Source organism: Pelobates fuscus, chromosome 5 (assembly GCF_036172605.1).
Source record: "Pelobates fuscus isolate aPelFus1 chromosome 5, aPelFus1.pri, whole genome shotgun sequence".
NCBI classification, from domain to species: Eukaryota; Metazoa; Chordata; class Amphibia; order Anura; family Pelobatidae; genus Pelobates; species Pelobates fuscus.
The window spans coordinates 350,902,170-350,923,934 of record NC_086321.1 but is presented as its reverse complement, the minus strand read 5'-3'; the positions used below and the strand labels follow the sequence as shown (position 1 = coordinate 350,923,934).

Genomic DNA, 21,765 nt, shown 5'->3' with positions numbered 1-21,765 from the left:
AAACTGCTGCTCTATGCCAGGACGAACTGCTGGCTCTGAAATACAGAGACAAAAAGGAGGTGTTCATACTGACTACCATGCACAGTGAACACAGACGCAGGGTCGCAGTCCGTGGCAGACAGGAAACAAGACGGCTGCCTGTCTGCATTAAGCAATACAATAAACACATGGGGGGGGAGTTGACCTGTCTGATCAACTGCTGCAGCCATATCTGATAATGAGAAAGACTAGGGCCTGGTATAAGAAAGTGGGCATTTATTTAATGCAAATGGCTACTCATAACGCATTCATCCTTTTCAAAAAGGCAAATCCTCAGCTGAAATGTACTTTTCTTACATTTCAGTTCCAGCTAATTTCGGTGCTGCTCACTGAGTGCCACAGTGGGGAGCCATCAGCATGGCCTAGCAGCAGAAATATTCAGACAGGTCACTTCTGCTTTCGGATACCACCAACCCCCCAAAAAAAGACCCCCCAGAAAAGGTGCAGGCTGTGTTACCAGAGAGGCATTCGAACGGAGACCAGTTTCTACTGCCCTGATTGTCCCTCTCAGCCTGGCCTTTGTATTGGGAACTGTTTTAAATTATTTCATACTCAGGGCCAATAGTATGTTGTAGTTCTTCTGTTATTTAACCACTGACTATATATATATAATTTTATTTTTACCTTTTATTTAGTTAATTGGGGTGGATGATAGTTCCTGGGAAATTGGGGAGTTTAGTGCGTATGCTAGGGGTAAAAATACAAATAAAAAAAACCACAAAAAAATAAAATAACATTATTATAACATTGTTTTGTTAAAGTTCTTGTGTAAAAAGTTCAAAATGCTTAGGAAGTACAGTTAGAGAATTCTGACAGCGGATTGAGATATGACAGCCAGTGCCTCAGAGTTTGACCCAAAATGGGACATGGACCCAGCATGCAAATTCAAAGTTTGAAACAAACCTGAAATTGCCGAGTCTCAAAGCTGCCCCTCCAACATCCACATATACCTGGGAAAGGTACACACGGGGGTATTGCTGTACTCAGACGACATAGCTGAGTGACATATGAAGCGTTATACTGCCGTAGCACACCTAAGGATTGTAAACTATGCATTAAAATCTCAAAGTGTGTGCCAAAAAGGCAGAGAAAATGCTTACTACTACTAGACTTGGTACTCACTAGCGAAAAAATGATCCCACCCTAAGGTTCAAAATGGGCCTTTTGAAATACCCTGGGGTGTCTACTTTAAAAAACGGTAGGCCTTTGTGGGGAAAGTTTGAATAAGCAACCTGCTATTAGAACCCAAAATGAGGCATAAACCTATAAAATGCAGTGAAAACTGAAATGGTCAGGTCTCCTATATGGCAGTGTAGCGTCAGGAAATACGACTAAAGGCATACATTGGGGGTATCGTTTTACTCATAGGAGATAGCTCAGCATAATTTAGGTTGTTTGATCATATTGGAACATCTCAAATATACAAAATGCCCAGCACAAATGTAATGCTTAAGGAAAAAATGTGAAAAATATTTTTTTACCACAAACTTTGACATATAATGGCGAAAAAATGGCGACATGTTGAGGCACAATATATGCCATATGAGATACCCTGGCGTGTCTACTTTCACAAATGGTAGGCCTTTTTGCGGTTTTTGAAACAGTCAAACTGCTATAATGGCCCAATTTGAAACATAAGCCCTGCAAATCCGTCTCTCAAAATTCTACTCTAAAAACTGAAATGGTCAGGTCTCCTTTATGGCACTGTAACGTCACCAAATAGTGTCAAAGACATACATTGGGGGTATTGTTTTACTCAGAAGACTTAGCTGAGCATAATAAGGGGTGTTTTATCATAGTGGAACATATCAAATATACAAAATGCCCAGCACAAATGTAATGCTTAAGGAAAACATTTGAAAAATATTTTTTTACCACAAACTTTGACATATAATGGCAAAAAAAATGGCGACATGTTAAGGCACAATATATGCCATATGAGATACCCTGGAGTGTCTACTTTCACAAATGGTAGGCCTTTTTGCGGTTTTTGAAACAGTCAAACTGCTATAATGGCCCAAATTGAAACATAAGCCCTGCAAATCTGTCTCTCAAAATTCTACTCTAAAAACTGAAATGGTCAGGTCTCCTTTATGGCACTGTAACGTCACCAAATAGTGTCAAAGACATACATTGGGGGTATTGTTTTACTCAGAAGACTTAGCTGAGCATAATAAGGGGTGTTTTATCATAGTGGAACATATCAAATATACAAAATGCCCAGCACAAATGTAATGCTTAAGGAAAAAATGCGAAAAATATTTTTTTACCACAAACTTTGACATATAATGGCAAAAAAATGGCGACATGTTAAGGCACAATATATGCCATATGAGATACCCTGGAGTGTCTTCTTTCACAAATGGTAGGCCTTTTTGCAGTCATTTGAACAACCAAACTACTATAATGCCCCAAAATAAGACATAGGTCCATTAAATCCATCTTTGAATTTTCTAACTGTAGAAACTGAAATAGTCTGGCCTCTTATATTTCATTGTAGCTTCCCAAAATAGTGGCAAAGGCATACAAGGGGGGTATTGTTGTACTCAGCAGATGTTGCTGAACACAAAATGGGATTTTGACCAGGAATAGCACACAGCAGCTTTACAAAATACACATTTAAAAAACCTTGTTATATGTCTGTATTTCAAAAAACAGAAAAAAACACAATTTTACTGCAATATGTAGCAGAGATTGGTGGGAAAATGGCTATGTAAAAAGTGTCAAAATACCCTTAAATAAATAGCCTGTGATGTCTTCTTTATATAAATATATACTTTTGTGTAGCAATTTTGTTTTCTGTGACAGCTGTCAAACATACCAACTTCTAAAAGATTTTCACATTTAAATTTTATATTACTCCTTGTATTTTGTGACCTGTAACTTTTAAAATAAGCTGACATCCTTTACATATTATGCACTTTAAAAAACAAGACACCTAAATGAATTTATTTTGAATTACTTTTCCTAAGCTGGACATATTATACACACACTATTATTGCCAAAACTGTGAAAAAAATATATATTTTTTTCATTTTTTTTCATTTTTTTATGTTTTTTAATAATAAATTAGATTTTATATATGTATAAGTCACATCAAAGTAAAGCCCATCTTGTCCTTTAAAAAACGATATATAATATGTGTTGGTTCAATAAATGAGAGTGATGCAAATTGCAGTTGAACACAAACAGCAGAAAATGCAAAAATAGCTTGAGTCCTTAAGGGTATGTCCAGCTTCTGAAGCTGCGTCCTTAAGGGGTTAATGTGTTGATTTCCTTTATTTATTTAAATGTTTCTATCATATCCCTCTGTCTCGTCTTTCCTCCGAGCTATACATGTTAAGATCTAACTATCCTTTCACAATGTTCTGCAATGTTTCAAATAGAAATGCCCAAATATAGCTCGCATTAGCCACTGAAACTTACTTTATTTTGCAGTTACACTAAATTATTATGTTTACAAATTCATTATATCCCTTGATAATATTGCATTAATAGGGGGAGGAGAATTCTTTTCAGGATCTCGTAATAAGAAGTCACATGCACAATAGACATTTCACATATCTGATGTCCACCGTGTCATACTTCCAAGATAATAGCTCCCCTTATTTTGCAATATAATACCAATCACCAAGAGAAAAATACTCGTAATGTACTACATGTTCAATATATATGTGTCCAACTCATAAACGTGTTCTTATGCACTTGTCTTATAGAATAATTTCCCTGCTAGCAGCCCAGAGAGACTCCAAGACCTCAAATCTACTGTTGATCTTCTTACTAGTATAACATTCTTCAGGATGAAGGTGAGATGGAGAATGATGATAGACACAAACACACTCACAATAAAGGGGGGTATGTGATAGACATGTAGAACGAATTATTTGGGCCTCTGCTAAATATAGCTCAGTAAATTGGTAGGAATAAATAAAAATGTTAAAAAAAACAATACGTTGTTCGATACAGATGGCTTAATACTGAATGTTCATAAAGCCAGTAGACAGTATAAGATGTGGAATGTGTATGAATGTTTTGGAATGTTAGGGCTGAGGTGTGTGAAGTAGCTACAAAGTATTTTCTGGATACCTTCCCTCTCAGCCCTTGTTTTCTCTAAATCATAATCTCTTCCCACTTATTTTATCATCTGTTTTCCCCCTATTACTGGCCCACCTGTCTGTGTTCCTTCTCTAAATGCTGTACTCTGTATTTTTCTCATACATTGTTTTGTTTTTTTCAAATTCCCCTTGCAGGTCCAAGAGTTGCAAAGTCCCCCGCGGGCCAGCCAAGTGGTGAAGGACTGCGTAAAAGCGTGTCTTAACTCTACTTATGAATACATTTTCAATAACTGTCACGAATTATATAGTCGAGAATATCAAAGTGATCCTGTAAGTGGTACAGCCTGATATTTACTAACACATTTTCCAGAATTGAGGCAGTATATTTTTTATAAGAGTGTATTCTTTTAATGTGGGCCAAGTTTATATTAGCCTTTGTTTATTTTCTAGATACTCTTGTTGCTTTTAGAATGAATACAATAACCGTTTCAATACTATATTTCATGTTTTGAAGGCAAAGAAAGGTGAATTGCCTCCTGATGAGCAAGGTCCAAGTATCAAGAACCTGGATTTTTGGTCCAAACTTATTACATTGATTGTGTCCATCATAGAAGAAGATAAAAATTCATATACGCCATGCCTGAATCAGTAAGTGTCCTAACGGTTATGTTGTATGAAGATATTCTTCAGGGAGGCCTCAATGGATAAAATACTAAATATTGGAGATATTGAGAAATTAACAATTTGTAGGAAAACCAAATAACACAAAGGTGTTATCTAAAACATACTGATTGGGAATTATGTAAAATGTGCAGAAAATCTGAACCTTTTTAATGGCATTATTTGTTAAGTAAATATAAGCCGGTACAGCATTCCTTGTTCCACAAAAATGATCCCTTTATTTATAGTCCATACACCTGGTCGGGATTCTTTCTATGGAATAGGAATGGTTAGACATTCTTGTCTTTATTGATTTCCTGGTATACAAGTCCAGCAAGCCTTTTATACCTATGGAGCACATGTGGGATGTACAGCTGGTGAGGGGATATAGATTAGTGGGATTTCACAGAACTGCTAATTACCGGTGGTGTTAAAAATAATTTGCCGGGTCAACCAGGGTTCTCTCTCTAATTGCATCCATACATTCAACCAATTTCTGGCAGTCCTGTGGAACTCTTATCATCTAGGAGGGATGAATGAGAAATAATAAAGCTAATGTGAACAGGGAACCTATAACTTTAAAGGGAAATAGAGATAAAATAAAGATATAATGTTATAGTTCCTCTTTCTTAACTTGTCAGCTTTCGTCCTTCTTGTCCATTTTGTGGTTTTCGCAGTCTAACAATTGTATCTCTTTGACTAGGTTTCCACAGGAGCTAAATGTTGGTAAGATTAGTGCTGAAGTCATGTGGAGTCTCTTTGCACAGGATATGAAATATGCCATGGAAGGTAAGTTTGCTACACCACTTCTCCTACCCCCTTTCTCTCCGCCCACCCCCACCCCCTCCTATGGAATGCCCTTCCCCTCTCTGTTAGACTTTCACCCAATTTCCACTCCTTCAAAAAATCTTTGAAAACTTACTTCTTTAGGAAAGCATATCAATTAAACTGTGAACAGCTTTCCCTCCCAGCACCCTGATTCTTCTCCTGAAACTGTCATCAAAACAAAACACTAAGCCCTCAATGAATACTATCCTAGAAACCTACTTTTCTACCCTAACCTTTTGTGTCACTATACCCCACTCCCTCTAGCATGTTAGTTTATTGAGCAGGGTCCTCAATCTCTCTGTTCTTGTGTGTCTAACTCGTCTGGTTACAAATACGTGTCTGTTAGTCCACCCATTGTAATTATTATTATTATTTAACCAGGAAAAGTATACGTAGTTTATTTAGTTTTCTCATCAAGTCCTGAATTGATATCATACCTGCCCAATATGAATTCTACGAATAGCAGGTTATTTTATGTACTCCTCATCGTCATTGAGGTGTGATATACATAGTGAAAACATACAGGGATATTAACTAAAGGGAGGATTGTTGGGGATTCAAAGTAAATTCAAAGCAAATTTCAAATTTAAGGCCAAAATAGCCAAAAAAGGAAAAAAAAAACATTTGCTTTTTTTAAGTAATTAAAAAAACCTGAAAGTGGATATGGTGGACCTGTTGTTGATAACTCAGAAATGATGTCCAACTCATGGGCTTTTTGTAAAGTTGCAATCCATTTGCAGCTGATTGTGGCTAGACAGTTCAGAGATTCCTAATAACTCATTATTGCTATGTCTCCTTTCCGTAGAGCATGACAAGCATCGCCTCTGTAAGAGCGCTGACTACATGAACTTACACTTTAAGGTCAAGTGGCTGTACAATGAATATGTTACTGAGCTTCCATCGTTCAAGAGTAAAGTTCCAGAATACCCAGCGTAAGTGACGTTTCCATTAAAAAGATTGAAAAACACTGTGGTATGCCCATGGTAACTAAACTGTGTACATGTACAGGTTTTGCCTGTACTGACCCTTGTTTGTGGCATATCGGCAGCTTCTCCAGTGATCAAGAATTGGTTGAGTTATCTCAGCCAATTCGGATCCTTCTCCTGTTTTCAGTGAGACTGCTGAGCATATTTGCATAAACCTCATTTAAGAGACATGCAGCTCAGCTTTCCCAATTTAACACAGCTCGGCCTTATAAACTTACCTGCAGTAACTGTCTGAAGTGGTGTTGTAGTTGCAACATCGTAGCGTACATGTGAAAATGTTTGTGTGACTCGAGAATACAATTAGCCTTTACTTTCTTGTCGATTGACCATTAACAGCTGGTTTGAGCCATTCGTTATCCAGTGGTTGGATGAGAATGAAGAAGTGTCCCGAGACTTCCTACATGGAGCCTTAGAGAGAGATAAAAAAGATGGGGTAAGAAGATCTCACTTTGAAGCGGACATGAGGGAGCAAATCCTATGGGTCATATTTATAAACATAATGCGTAACTTTGTTTTTTAATTTACTGGTTCATTGTCAACATAACGTAGAGCATGAGTACATAAATATGGCCACCATCGACTCTTTTTCCATCTTCTCCTGTAGTTCCAGCAGACCTCAGAACATGCACTGTTTTCCTGCTCTGTGGTGGATGTCTTCTCACAACTTAACCAGAGTTTCGAGATCATTAAGAAGCTAGAATGCCCAGACCCACAGATTGTGGGACATTACATGCGCAGATTTGCAAAGGTAATAATGACTATGTTCGTTTGTTGCTTCCTTTTTTTATTGTTTGTTGGTTTTTTTTCTTCTAAATAATCTGGTTCAGTATCTATTAGTGTTTATTTTTGTTTTTACTCACTTTTACGTAATGCTGTATTTTGTTATGCTCTATTTTGAATTGACTTTGAAAAATCAAACAAGAACAAATAGTTACCAATGGTGGTAGAGTTGCCGACATTCAACTCTGGTTGACAAAGAAAAACAAACAAACCAAATATGAGAGAAAATAGCCATATATATATTTATATGTAGGTGATCTTATGCCATGTATGTATTTTATGCTTTAATTAGTATTGATTACTAAATCATTATCCGTTACTATAGAGCAACTTTGTGGTTGGGAAAAAAAAACATGTATATGTTTTCGTCTTTACGGCAGCACCATTGCATGGAAATACATGTTCTGGGTATACCCCCAATTCCCATTTTATTCTTAGGAAATAAAAACATAACTTGAAATGTGATCCTGTGGGTACCTTGCTGGGTCACTTCTTGGGATGAATCTCCTACTTACGTCCAATCCCTTTCTTTTCTTTTTTTCTTGTTTGTAGGGGTTTTATTGCCCTTATGAAGCTTACAAACCCAGACCTGCTTAAATTGAATTTCTCTCTGTACTGCAACGCATTGATCTACTGAAAGTTGGAAAAATACTACATAAAATTTAAAAAGTTTGCTCTAATATTTAGGCCTAACATTTGCAAACCATTGGTTAATTTCTGACAACTCACAGCTTAGTGTATAATTTGGCAAGTCTCATGTATATGTCTTTTTTTACATAGCTCACTCTCAGCTATTTTTTTTATCACTTAACCATGTTGTTTTGTTGTACTATATTTTATTATAATGTTTATTTTTTTTTATAATCTACTAAATGTCTTTCTATTGAGTTCACGTTCTTTCACTTTTCACTACCTTGGCCAATTAGTACTTTTTTCCCTTTAAGATTTCAGGATTAAACTTTTTTTTTAAAGCTTTATATTTTGAAGTGCCAAATTGATTTATAAAAAGCTTTGACGATGGATGTGACTAACTAGCGTACACTACAGATCTGTATGACACATACTAGATTTTTTATTTTTATTTTTGCATTTTAACTGTCTCTCTCTTTCTCTAATTTCTTGCTATTTGCAGACAATCAGTAACATTCTTCTACAGTATGCTGAGATAATCTCCAAAGACTTTGCTTCATACTGCTCCAAAGATAAAAAAGAAGAGAAAGTGGTGATGTATCTACTTTATAGCTTGCATATAATTAGCAAATCTCATGTTTTACAGATTCCAAGTAACAAACACCTATTTTTACCTAAAAAAAAAAAGTATTGTTAAAGGCAAACTTTGCACAGTTGTTTCTGGGGATATATATTGTTTCATGCTGTTTATTGTCCCTGCGTTATAAGTGATCAATAAGCAACATGCGCCAGTGAACATATCATAAGAGTTGGTTTTATTCAGAATTTATAGCTGATACAAAATATTTACTAACTTACACTGGTAGCTGTTAGTCTGAGCATTCCTTTAATAAGGGCAAGCTTTCTTATATGGCTTGTTGTGTTTTATTTAGAGCACCTCTTTTTTTAGGGATGTCATGGAAGATTAAACCCTAAAGGGCCAACATTTTGCCATCATCACAGACTGGTCCCTTTTAAATGTCTGGAATACCTGGTATATTTAGCATTAGTACCTCTATACGGCCGTACAGTTGACAATTGAGTGGGTCTTTCCATCTTTGAATATGATACCAACCCCATTTAGAACAAGAGAATAGAGAAAAACTGTAATATCATGAATCTTGATGGTGGTCTCATGGTGGGGTTGAATACCAGTTTATTATGACGGCATATATTGTCACTGGTCCTTAAAGGGACACTATACACACTTCAGCTCATTGAAGTGGTGTAGGTGCAAAGGTAATTATTGCAGTTTAAAAAGAAAAAAGAAACTGCAATAAATACCTTTGTGGGTTAACTCCAACTCTAGAGGCCACTAGAGCCACAAGAGGGACTTCATGGCTTTGATCAGAGTCTGTAATTTGGTAAATCAATCATTATGCTAACCTCTGCTATGAAGAAAGTCAGGTCCAGGCATTTAGGATATTGCAAAAAGCAAATTTATTGGAACAAAGGAGTAATGTTTTAGCCTGCACAGAGGCCTTTGTGCAGGCCGAAACGTTGCTCCTTTGCTCCAATAAATCTACTTTTTGCAATATCCTAAATGCCTGGACCTGACTTTCTTCATATCTGCTATGAGACATTAAAGTCGACAATGCCCATCAAAATGACTCAGTTACGACACTTTTATTCAGCATTGACATTGTGCCACATCTCTTACATTAAGAAGCCAAGCTTAGGCAATCACATTCACGCCAAACATTTATTAACACATAAACAGGACCATTAAACATCCAAGAGAACTTGGCATGTCACTGAAAACACATTTCTGGTGTTTCAACTAATTAGCCAACACCTTGAAATTCGGAAACGTTTTGCACTCGAGAAGAACAAACACCTCCCCCGAGTCGATGACATACGGAAGCAACAACACAAAACTCATAATAACAAATCCTGGATAAACAATTAGAACAAATAAAGTTTAAATAAGCTTTGTTACACAATTGGGAACTTAAAAACACAAAAAATGCATGTACAGTAAACACAACATTTCCATTTTGAATATCCTTAAAGAAATATTTGTTATAGCTTTTGAGCTCTGTGATACTCTAATCTGCACACCGCTGTGAGTTTTAATGTGGAGGAGCTCTGTGATACACTCATACAGACTGCACGTTACTGTAAGATTTATTGTTGCGGAATTCTGTGATCAACTGATGCACACCGGTGGTTTTCCGCTCTGGAGCTCTGTAATACATTCATACACACCGCATATTACAGGTCAAAGTAACGTGCAAAAACCAGACCTCCAAAGCAATGCCGATCACAGAATTATGTATCATGGATGAGTATCACGAAGCTCCAAACCACTAATCTTTGTGTTTGTACATGGTACTCTGTGTAAATGTAGTTTATGCAATGTTTAAGTAGTGGGGGGGGGGGGGAAACAGCTAAATGCATCTTCGTCTGTGTAACCAACAACCCTTGCATCAGCTCTTAGCACAGTCGTATCAGAAGTATGGTTTAATATTTGTAAAAAAACAGTAATAACATAGATAAAGCTGACGTTATTCTTTTTACGTTAACATACTTTTTTTTAAAAAAAAATTCTACAGCCATGCATCCTGATGAATAACATTCAACAGCTACGGGTCCAACTGGAGAAGATGTTTGAAGCAATGGGTGGGAAGGAGGTAAGACCTCTACGTCTATTTTGCCCAGTTCTCTCTTGTGTCATTTTCATTCACCTGCCAGTCACACCATGTCTATTTAAGAGCAGCCTATTTATTGGAGCGTTTTACCATGTTTAAACGCCCTCTAAAATCATGCTGGAACATACATTTTACGTATTGACAGAGTTACACTGGAAAGATATACGAATGTGTAATATGTCACACAATTTCCAAAATCAGCTGCCGTGTAGGTGAAACAACTATAATACAACGGGAGTGATGAAACCATTAAAACTATTGGCACATTAGTTAATTTTTTAGTTTTTTATTTGTTATATATGCTCAGCTCACAGGCGTGAGAGAGGTAAAATGCAAAAGATACAAAATAGACATGGAAATAAAGTTGTAACAAAGGTAGAAAATAGACATAGAAATAAGCAGACATTAAAACACATATCCCGAAAAATTAATCCATGAGCCAAGGGTTGTATGATTGGATAAAGTGGAACTTTTTGAGGGTTTCCTACTAGGGGCTGGCCTCGTATTGAGGCACTCTAAGCTATGTTAAATGTGCATTAGCTAGCACGGTGGGGTCTACAGTAAGAACTGTGTTGCGGGGTAAAGAACATCTGCAGCCAGTTATTACCTAAAGAAACAAAAAATAAAATATCTGAGGTGGCATCCCGTTAGACCTCGTTGTCCTGCTGAGAGTGGCGCGGGAGAGTAATTGGGCTTTAGAACAACAGGTAGTAGCCTGTGAATGATTACACCTCTAGGCTATGTTAAACCATGCCTCTGGCCTAAAACTATTAGTGAGACGGGAAGGGGGGGAGAATCTGGCTGATAGCCAGGGCTCATATGGGCGAAATATGCCTGCCCATGGACCTTAGTATAAAATGTAGAAACTAAATGTTGAAATTTTTCTAAAATAAAAAATTGCCAAACATCGAACCACATGAAACTTAATTCCTTGGCAAGTGAAGTGTAACACCAACCGCAAGGTCCAAAGTTTCAGGTCACATTCATTAATTTACTTTCCGTGTCCTGCCTTTTTCTTTTTTTTTTTTTTTTTACCTTGTTTCTTGTTTTGCCTCCTTAAGCTGGACCCAGAAACTAGCACCATTCTAAAAGATTTGCAGGTAAAACTCAACAAAGTCTTGGATAAGCTGAGCAGTGTATTTGCCACCAGGTGAGTGAAGATAAGACTATTATAGTATGTCCATCATGGAACATTGAGTTCTTGTGTGCAAGTTCTGATCTCTGTCTTGTTTTCTTTGTCTCTTTTGACCAATGCTTCGTCCACTCCTCAAACGTACAGTTTCCAGCCACACATTGAAGAGTGTGTGAAGCAGATGGGAGAAATTCTCAGCCAGGTGAAGGGGACAGGCAACGTACCAGCCAGTAATTGCAGCAGCGTCGCGCAAGATGCAGACAATGTGTTACAGCCGATACTGGATCCTTTGGACAGCAAGTGAGAAGGATATATATATATATTTGCTAGAGCATGATTTTACTGAGAGACACATATGAGAAATATATTCATTAGAATGGAATTGGTTAAATGTCAGTAATAGTCACAGACATTCATTCAGAGAACGATATGGCAAGTCTAAATAGTAATTTATTTTCTGGATATAATCCATTGTAGGATTAGATTAATATTATTATTATTATTTATAACGTGCCAACAAATATCGCAGCATTGTACAATGGGTGGACTAACAGACACATATTTGTAACAAGACGAGTTGGACACAAAAAATACTAATAGATAGAAAATACAAAGGAACAATTTAGACATCTGAAGAAAAACATGTAGACACAAAATGTAGACACCATAAGTACTTCAACCTGTTTAAGTAGTTATGGTGTCTACAATGTTCCTTTAAAGCCTGTAGTCAGTTTTGATATTGCTGGAACCTTTTGTTGCTTCTCAATCTGTTTTGTTACATATTTACCTTGTTACTACTAATTGTTGAGTTAAAAATTCCACTAGATGACAAGTTCCTGTGGATAGAAAGGGGTTAAAAAACTTTTGACTAAAATGGGCGAGAAATTCTTGATACTGGAATAATAATTGGATAATTGAAAATATACAGTTGTACAATTTAAATTGCTTTCTTGTTTTTTCCTTTTACTCCATGAGTATTTTTTTTTTTTTTTCGTTTCAGCCTGACCCTATTTGCTAAGATTTGTGAGAAGACTGTGCTGAAACGTGTTCTGAAGGAGCTCTGGAAGCTTGTGATGAATACTATGGAAAAAATTATCGTCCTTCCTCCACTGACGGACCAGACGGTGAGTCTTTACTAGAAACACATGTTCAGTCTACTGTGGAGGTCCATCCTAGCAGCTGGAGAAGAGACAAATGTAGAGCTTAGATATACAGATCTTCCTGTCCATTGCACTTCTTACAAAATACAAAAAAAAGAAAAAGTTTCTGTGCTAGCATAGCTTTAATTCAGACATAACTTGATCTTTTTTTCTTCTTCCTGTGCCATTCAGCCACTATTTCTAATGTTACTGAAACCATCAGATATTGCCAGGTGGTGGAACTTCAGTATACCACACCACAGAGGCCTTAAAGGGATACTGCAAACACCATGACTACTTCAGTGATTTAAAGTGGTCATGGTACCTTGGAGTCTGTATGTGCAGCGTTTCAGTGGGAAAAGCTGCACATACGGAGTTCAACCTGTCTGCTAGTGTAACTCCACCTCTTGCAGCCTCATTGGGGCGTCATCAGTCAGCCTGGAACTAGCGTTCCAGACTGGCTAACGTCAATTCTGTGCATATTTCATTCAGCAGGTTGTAGTGGTTATGCAGTAACTCTTTAATGACAATTCTACCTTGGCTCTAGCTTGCAATAGGAGGAACAGAAAGCAATCTTGCCACTTTCTGACCACTTATTCCTATTTCCTACATAAACCACATCTTTGCACTCTCTCTGTTCAGACAGCCTGTTTCTCAATATAATCTTATTTTTAGGCTTTTGCTACCTCCTTCCAGTTCTTATAAGATGATTTAAATCAAAGGAGACCAGAATTAGGAATGCTCCTCAAGTTCCTTCTGACTCAGAATTTCTGCACTTTCAGAGTTATCATCACATTTGAGCTGCTAAAAAAAAAAGCCTTCCTGCAAAAATGAAATATAGTAAATGTTACAGTTTGTGGGTTTAGCACAAATGAGCTTTTTCGTATTCATGCTGTGTGTAATAAATTGAGGATTTCTTGGTGTGTTGCGACGATGGGTAACTCCCTCTTTTCCCCCTTGACTTTTTTTACCCCTTAAATGTACAATTACCTGCTCAGTTTTCCAAAATTAATTTTTTTCAATTTATCTGCTTGACGTCGGTATAGGAGTATAGGGAGAAGAATAGAACTATATTTAGTTTTATTATTCTTGCTTTCGCATTATATTCCCTTTCTTGTGTTTTTATTTGTTACATAATATTGTTTTTTTTTTATCTTTTATATATACCGGTACTTTAAGAATTGCTTTTTAAAAAAAATTTTAGAGCAAGGATATTTATTCTCAATGTGTGTACTTAGAGATTTAGCTACTTAATGATTTATTTTCATACAAGCTACTACCCTTTGTTATTAGGTTTATTCACCCAGGATCTAATGATTTCTAAAGGTTCATGAGAACCTGCTAGCACAAAGCTTTCCCGTTTTAACATTAGGAACCGAGATAAACTAATGCATATGGACTATTGCAGTGTGAGAACCCTGTATGAGAAAGATGGTTTAGCCTTGTGCGAGCTCTCACTGCTATAAACTGTATTGTGGCCAACCTTCCAGTTCGTAACCTCACCCACTAGGTACTATACATTCTTAAATATTATGACGAATCCAGTCCCTTTTATTGTGCTACAAATTCTCTCTGTACACAGCACAATGGCTTAAAAATTATAGATAAAAAAAGTTGCTACGCTTTATATACCTATCACTTAACACTATCAAAACTATGAATGTGTTGCCTAGAGATGGATGTGAATAGCTGTGTCCATGTGTGTTACTACAGTATGTTTGTCTTTGGTTCCGTTATGTAAGACTAGCCAGGGTTTCGGACAGGCAGCTATGAATCAGCAACAGTAGTTTAAAAGTGGGTTAGGTCAGGCAACTTTGGTTCGGTAATGTTAGACTAGCTCAGGAGCAGAGAAAATGATCTACTTTTAACAGTCAATATAAAAATTTCACTGTTCATTATATCCACACTATAATGATGGAAAAATGTAGTGTCATTATGTTTCTGTTGATAATGCTGTCACAGAGTGGGCTTTATCCTGTGAACTCCCTAAGCCTAAACACCCACTATCCTTAAGTCCCTCCTATCCTCTAGACCAAGCATAGGCAACCTTCGGCACTCCAGATGTTTTGGACTACACCTCCCATGATGCTTTGCCTTCATTGTGGGTGTAAGAACATTGTGAGGGATGTAGTCCACAACATCTGGAGTGCTAAAGGTTGCCTATCCCTGCATCTAGACCAATCATAAAAGATTTCAAGGGAGGGCGTGGCAGAGCCACCGAGGAAGATGGCTGCATTAGCGTGTTACTCCTTCACAATTCTCCCTGCCTACGGGGATAATGCGGAAGTCACAGAACACTCTGGGAGCTTATTGATTCCTGGAACCCAAAAAACCCGACCCGACCCCCTCCTTGCCCCATCACCTGATGACCATGCCAGAACAGGGCTCAAGGTCTGACTTGGTGACTGGCCCGTCCTTGCCACACTCCTCCTAGAAAGAACAAGATTACCCAGGGACTGCTGACTGGCTAGCCCTAGTAAGAGCCTTACCCACAAAAGGTCAACCTACGAGAGGTGAACACAGTGTTCCAGACCTCCATTAGGACTGACCTACAATTTATCTGGGATGATATCCTTAGGCCTTAACGACAGCGTGGGCAGCTGGAGGTGGACCAGTCAGCCATGACAGATACACTTGCTTGCCTGACAGAACTACTCCAAAAAAAAGCCCACCACATAGCGAACCTAGATAATAGGAGCCATCACAGCAACTTACGCCTCAATGGACTCCCTGAAGTGAAGACTTGCCATCAAAACTGTGAGACACACTTAGGGAAATATTTAACAACCTACTGGGCGGAGAGTTTCATACTCAGATCGAATTTGTGAGAGCCCATAGGGCCCTGAGACCACGGAGCACACCTGCAGACCCTCCAAATGATGTGATTTGCTGCATGGCAAACTACGTACTTAAGGAGAAGATCTTGAAATACCTTAGACTTGACCTACCAGGGCTTCACTCTTCAACCCTTTCCAGATGTGTCTCTGGCAACACTATGCTGCAGACGAACTCATACTGCTACTGCCCTCTTTTAAGATGTGCTGCACGGATCCTCTGGACTTTTAAATCCTGCAGAGCACAGGACAGGTGATGGTGGCTCTTCCCCAGTGGCACTGGAGATACAGACTACAAGCAACGAGACCAGCTGGTACTCCGGCTCAATCATAGAGGTCAAAGAGTAGAGCCTCCCAATCCCTTATGCTTTTAGCTGTATATAGTTACATTTTGCCATTATCTTCTCTATACATTTGCCTCTGTATTGCAATGTCTGGTTTTGCATAGAATGGGTAACGCAATGTGAACACAGTCTTTAGATAACCTTACGTTCAATTCTAGCTTTAAATAGTTAAGTCTCTTCGCATATTTCCATAATAATAGAATGCCCGGGTTACAAAACCTGGATCTGCGAACCACAGGTAGATAGGCAGGAGTAGCAAAAGATGGGGGTGCAGTCATAGTTTGTGATTGTTTATACAGTTATTAACCTCGACAGATCAACAAAAGTGTAACGCTAAGCCCCAACCCGACCCGACCTCTAAAGCTATAACATCTATAGTGGTCGTTATAGACCTCATACTCCCTTCTCTTTTTATTTACCTATACATGGTTGTGTCTTGCTAGGGGACATGTCGGGCCTTGCATGGCTTATATTGGCACAGTGAGAATACAGTGCACAAGTAACTTTATGTTAATCTGTATATAGTAAAAAAAATTCTATAATTGTTTTTATAATAATGTGCACAGATCACAAAATTCGGGTTTGCAAACTAAAGGAAGAGAGGCCCACATGAGGTAAAGATGAGGGTTTTGAAACCCGAGACCCTGATAGGTAAACGAATGAGGAATGATATCAACCTGTAAAACCTCAGCTGATAAACAATAAAAATTAGATGAGATTAGAAAATAAAATTATTGTAATAAAGCTGTGCACTTCAAAGCAGCATCATTGCAGTGCTTTTATTTATTTATTTTTTAAGCATCACTATTTTCCGCGAACCTTCACATGCGAAAGGGAACAAATAAAAAGTCGAAAACAAGTATGATCAGTGTAAGGTATCAGTAACCATTTATTAGAAACCACAAAGATTTATCAGAGTATTCTCCATTCTCCACAATATCTTCATCTTGCATTTTTTTTTGTCTTAATGAAATTACTATTGCCTATGGTTACATGGTTGAATATTGTCAATTTATGATAAATAATCCTTTAATTTATGTGTGGACCAGATCAAATGTACCAGATCAATTTTATTTTTACAGATTACACGTGTTGAGCATTCAGACCTTGTTCTGTATCTTAAGTGCCTTCCCATTCATATTAGTTTGTTTTACTCAGTTTCTATGTTGAAATTGGTAAAAAAAAGTTCGAGAAAATATAATTTAAATGGGACCAATAGATAGCTAAACTATGGGGTCAGTCATTGTTGATGATTGCATATTTTTTAAGAAACCCGATTTGCATTATTAAGATAAAGAATGCACCATTGAGTCCTAAGAATTGGTAGTTCAGCAGTGATGTCAAATAGTGTTAGACATGCACTCCAAACTATTATGGTCAGCCATAGCCCTAAAAAATCTCTAGCACTAACCCTAACACACATTACAGGGGCATTCCAGACGCCTAAAGCACTTGCTTTAGTGCATCATGTGTGACGAGCGCATCCTCTTTTTTTTTCATTTTACAAACAGTGCAGGTTTCGATAGAAATTGAGGCTTTTATGAAATTAACCTTGTTACACCCCCCTGGCTGTCAATCAGACATTAGGTTCTGTTACTTCCTGGTTTAGTTAGCTCAGTGGAGCTAAACTCAAGAGGCAGCAATTGCCATTTAAATAGAAATGTGTGCTAAAGAGTTATTTTAAAACATATATGAAACAAGACAAAACACTAGGGTTGAGTTTAAACATGATTGAATGTATTTCTGGTAACAGCCTACAGGTTAAAAAAATGTTACTTAATAAAAAAAAAAATCTATATTTTGTGCATTTTGTATTGCTGTGTTAAAATTATAATTCAGAATAGATTATGGGTGCAGTATTCTTTACATTTTGATTGGGTGGTATTGCATTGTGATCTGTTGACAAAAAGCAAATCATTTTCTAGTAGTAAATGGCAGGACAGGTTTTTTTCCTTCTAATTCCACGTTAGCCAGGTCTACTTGACACAGACACAGACTTAGTAGGATACCTAGCATGTCAGTTAGAAAAAAGCACTATACAATATCAAGAGCGTAGATAGCAGAGATAACTGTATCAAAATATATATATAGAGCCCTATATATATGATTGGGCCAGAAAATAGTTCCTTTGCATTGGCAGAGTTTATAGGCGCATGGATAGTTGACAATAAGCTATTGGTAACACATAACTCTGTGTAATGAATTCTGACTGTACTTTTCCTCCTCTGCTCCCCGTCCATGCAGATGATAGTAAGTAGTTATCTTGTGTTTCTGTATGGCCTCAGTTAGCTGGTCCTTGTCGTTTGTGATTCTGCTCCTTGTTCTTACCTCTGCTCTGGTGGCCCCTTTTATGTCTGTATCAGCTGGCAACTGGTATCTATTGTACTGTCAACTTTGTCAGTGCTGGTGCATGTGTTACTGCATTTTGTAGCTAAAACACTCGTGGTTCTGTCCACTTTAACCACCCTTCTCAACCCATCCTTTCTACGCTAGTTCTTCCTTTAGACATAAAAATTCTGTATTCAAGCATTAAAATAGAAATATAGAATATATAATAATAGAATATTTTGGGATGCTCAGATTTAAACAGAGCATGATGCAGTATTGAGTCATACAATTCTTATACTTAGGTACTTTCTAGACTAAGACCAGACCCTTACGTCTAATTTTGGAAAAGTCAAGAGAAACAAAACTGTTGCAAAAACAAAAAAAAATCTACCGGTATTTGTTCTTATTAGCTGAAATGTCATTTCATACAATGACATCCAACGTATGCAGTGTTTACACGCTACATATACGTATATTTTGTTCAGGAATGAAAACCCTTATTGAAAAGTGAGTCATTAGGTAAATAAATATCACCATTTACACAACACTAAGATGAGGCAATTGGATTTAAATCGTTGTGAGAGGTCAATTATTGTTGTCTTTAGTTCTGAGAATCTGTAAAACGTGTGATTTCCTTTTCACATATAATAATCTCAAACTAGGAGTGTTTCATGATACATTAATCATGTGTTGGTAGATAGAGCTGGATAGATATAGACAGACAGACAGACAGACAGATAGATAGATAGATAGACAGATAGATAGACAGATAGATAGATAATAGGTAGGTAGATAGACAGACAGATAGATAGATAATAGGTAGGTAGGTAGATAGACAGACAGACAGACAGATAGATAGAGTTTAGAAGGCAGAACTATATAAAATTACATTCTCAAAAGAATTATACAAAACAATAAAATTCTTGCAGCACCCATTATATTCTGGTAAAGTGAGGCAGGGTACTAAACATTGAATCATTTATTTATATAGATGAATAGCCTACATCAGAAATAGGTGTCCTTGCCTTTGTCAGCCTCCTGTGCCTTCTCTGCTGTTACTCCTTCTGTCTCCTTGTGCTGCCCTGACACGCACGCTGTCTGTGTGACACGCTTACTTCATTGTCTTGTCTTGAGTATGGTCTAATTGCCAGATTTCACACTTAGTGTAACAGAATAAAAAGCATTCTCTATTACGCATTCTCACACTATCTAAAGAAAAGCACTCTTTGTATCCGTGCATAGTAACCCTTTACTTGCAATCATGTATCAATAAAAAGAATTCACTCTACTCCTGTATATCTTCCATTATTTTTCTCATACCGCCTGGGTGGACATCCTCACCCTTCAAGCTCGTGTTTCTCAGTACATTGGTCTATCATTTACATTTTATATTCTATGCTTAAAACGCACTCCTCACAAGTGCATATTCATTCACGCTTATTCAACTATGGGTACCCTCGCCCAAAAATTTTGGACAACAAGCCATCTTCCTTCTTAACAAATGTTCACACTTGCTGACATACACTTGTGTGTCACACATGTCCCGGAGCAGTGACCGACTCTGACGTGTTTCTGCAGGGAACGCTGCTGAGAAAACATGGGAAGGGCCTAGAGAAGGTAAATGTGTATACAGACGCATTCCCTGTGTGTATTGCAAGATTGAAGAGCGTTAAATAGCTCGTCAGGTCAGCAGGGCACTGCAAGAGTCCAAACAGAGCACTGGATAGACATGAGCATTCCATGCAGTGTGGTTCTTTGCAGAGCACTGCAAACTAGAGCTATTTGGAGAAGAAGAAATGAGGAAACTTGAGATGTGTGTGGGTTTTTAGCTGTCTGGTATTGTGTAGTTTTGCACCGTCGAAACGATATGTTTATAGTTTGTGTAACTATGAATTTTGGTATGTATTTGTCCAGTGTGTGTGTGTGTGTGTGTGTGTGTGTGTTTGTGTGTGTAGTTGAGTAATGTGCATTCAATCTTTATAGTTTGTCTAATGGTAGAGATGTATTTCACACCCACACTCATATTTTAATCACGCAATTCTCTCTCCAGAGCAGGGTGAAGCTGACGTACCATGCAGATGTAAGGACACTGTGTGTCTGTCTGTCTGTTTGTCTGTCTACCCTTGCTCCTCTTATTCCTCCTAAAAACCCCAGTCCTATCTCTGTGTCCAGTGTGACTCTCTCAGGTGTTTCCTGACTGTATTCACTCTACTGGTGATGTTTCTCCGTTGTTAAGGGATTGTGTCTTGGTAGATAGCAAGTTAACCTCACCTCCTTCAGTCTTGCAATACAAAGACATGGAAACCTTGTCCAACAAATCTTCCACTGAAATATACGGAAGGATACAATGTAGAGTAAAAATTAATTCTGTTTCCCCAGCCATATAGTGTGAAACGGGTATAGTCAAATATAGACATCAGCTCCCACAAAGTGGACTATAACTAGATGTAATTCCTCCTAGCACTGTTTATGGTTGGCAAACAATTGAGGGAGTTGTGTTCCAATAAGAGCAGTAAGTCTGTTTTTGATTACCTGGTTTAACATCAAGAGGCTTACAGATAAAATATAGGTTGAGTTGGGTTCTAGTTGATTTAATGCACTCTATTATACATAGATGCGCAGAGAGAGGCGGTGGTGTTAAAATTATTGCAGAAAGCGTGCTAGTTATAGACTGGTCATGTGTTGCAAAGGTCAAGATTACGTGGAAAACTACAACACAGATTAGAAACATGAATTGTCTTAAGGTGCTATTTCCTTCCTGCACTGTCTTGTGTGTTGCTGTCTGTGTAAAAGTTTTGTCTTTATAAAAAGGACAAATGATTAATGTTCTCACAGATTAATGAAGAGATTATATATGGATGGAATGGAGCAAATAGGAATATTGTGGGTGGAGAGAAATTGCATTGGATGCTATGTAAGGATTAGACTGAGGCGTTCTACACCAGTTACATAGTAATCGAGATTGATAAAAAGATTCAAGCCCGTCCAGTTCAAATAAATCCCATTTTGAAGTGATGACCAATTATGCCACATAAAGGGGGGGGGGGGGGGGGAAGGGAGATCCTTTTTGTCTCCATAATGGCAATCAGATTTCTAGCTTAAAAACCTGTTCCAAAAAAAACCTCAAGGCCTTGGAATTATAGAGTGTAAGAAATTATAGTAGAGACAAATTATACGGAACATGGAGGCCTATAAGGAACAAGGAGGACTATAAGGCGCAAATAATATAGTGCAGGAAAAGTCATTGGTGAAACAATATGCTTTGTAGAAAGTTTATGTATAGATTGCAAAGAATAATAAGATTCATTTATATTGAGTTA

General features: G+C 37.6%; 1 protein-coding gene across 7 annotated transcripts in view; it reads left to right on the top strand.

Moving 5' to 3' along the window:
- The window catches only part of UNC13A (unc-13 homolog A), an 89,091-nt gene that overhangs the window by 57,592 nt on the left and 9,734 nt on the right, over positions 1-21,765 (top strand). For 5 of the 7 annotated variants that reach the window (XM_063455906.1, XM_063455910.1, XM_063455908.1 and 2 more), the window contains 12 exons: positions 3,756-3,845; positions 4,290-4,424; positions 4,609-4,742; positions 5,458-5,543; positions 6,388-6,514; positions 6,905-7,001; positions 7,173-7,316; positions 8,481-8,570; positions 10,573-10,650; positions 11,730-11,818; positions 11,948-12,100; positions 12,801-12,924. In XM_063455906.1, the coding sequence (XP_063311976.1) occupies positions 3,756-3,845; positions 4,290-4,424; positions 4,609-4,742; positions 5,458-5,543; positions 6,388-6,514; positions 6,905-7,001; positions 7,173-7,316; positions 8,481-8,570; positions 10,573-10,650; positions 11,730-11,818; positions 11,948-12,100; positions 12,801-12,924 (1,347 nt within the window). Of the gene's footprint in view, positions 1-3,755; positions 3,846-4,289; positions 4,425-4,608; positions 4,743-5,457; positions 5,544-6,387; positions 6,515-6,904; positions 7,002-7,172; positions 7,317-8,480; positions 8,571-10,572; positions 10,652-11,729; positions 11,819-11,947; positions 12,101-12,800; positions 12,925-18,361; positions 18,368-20,023; positions 20,063-20,495; positions 20,526-21,765 lie in introns of all 7 variants that reach the window. The other 2 variants (XM_063455909.1, XM_063455904.1) reach the window with 2 other exon arrangements.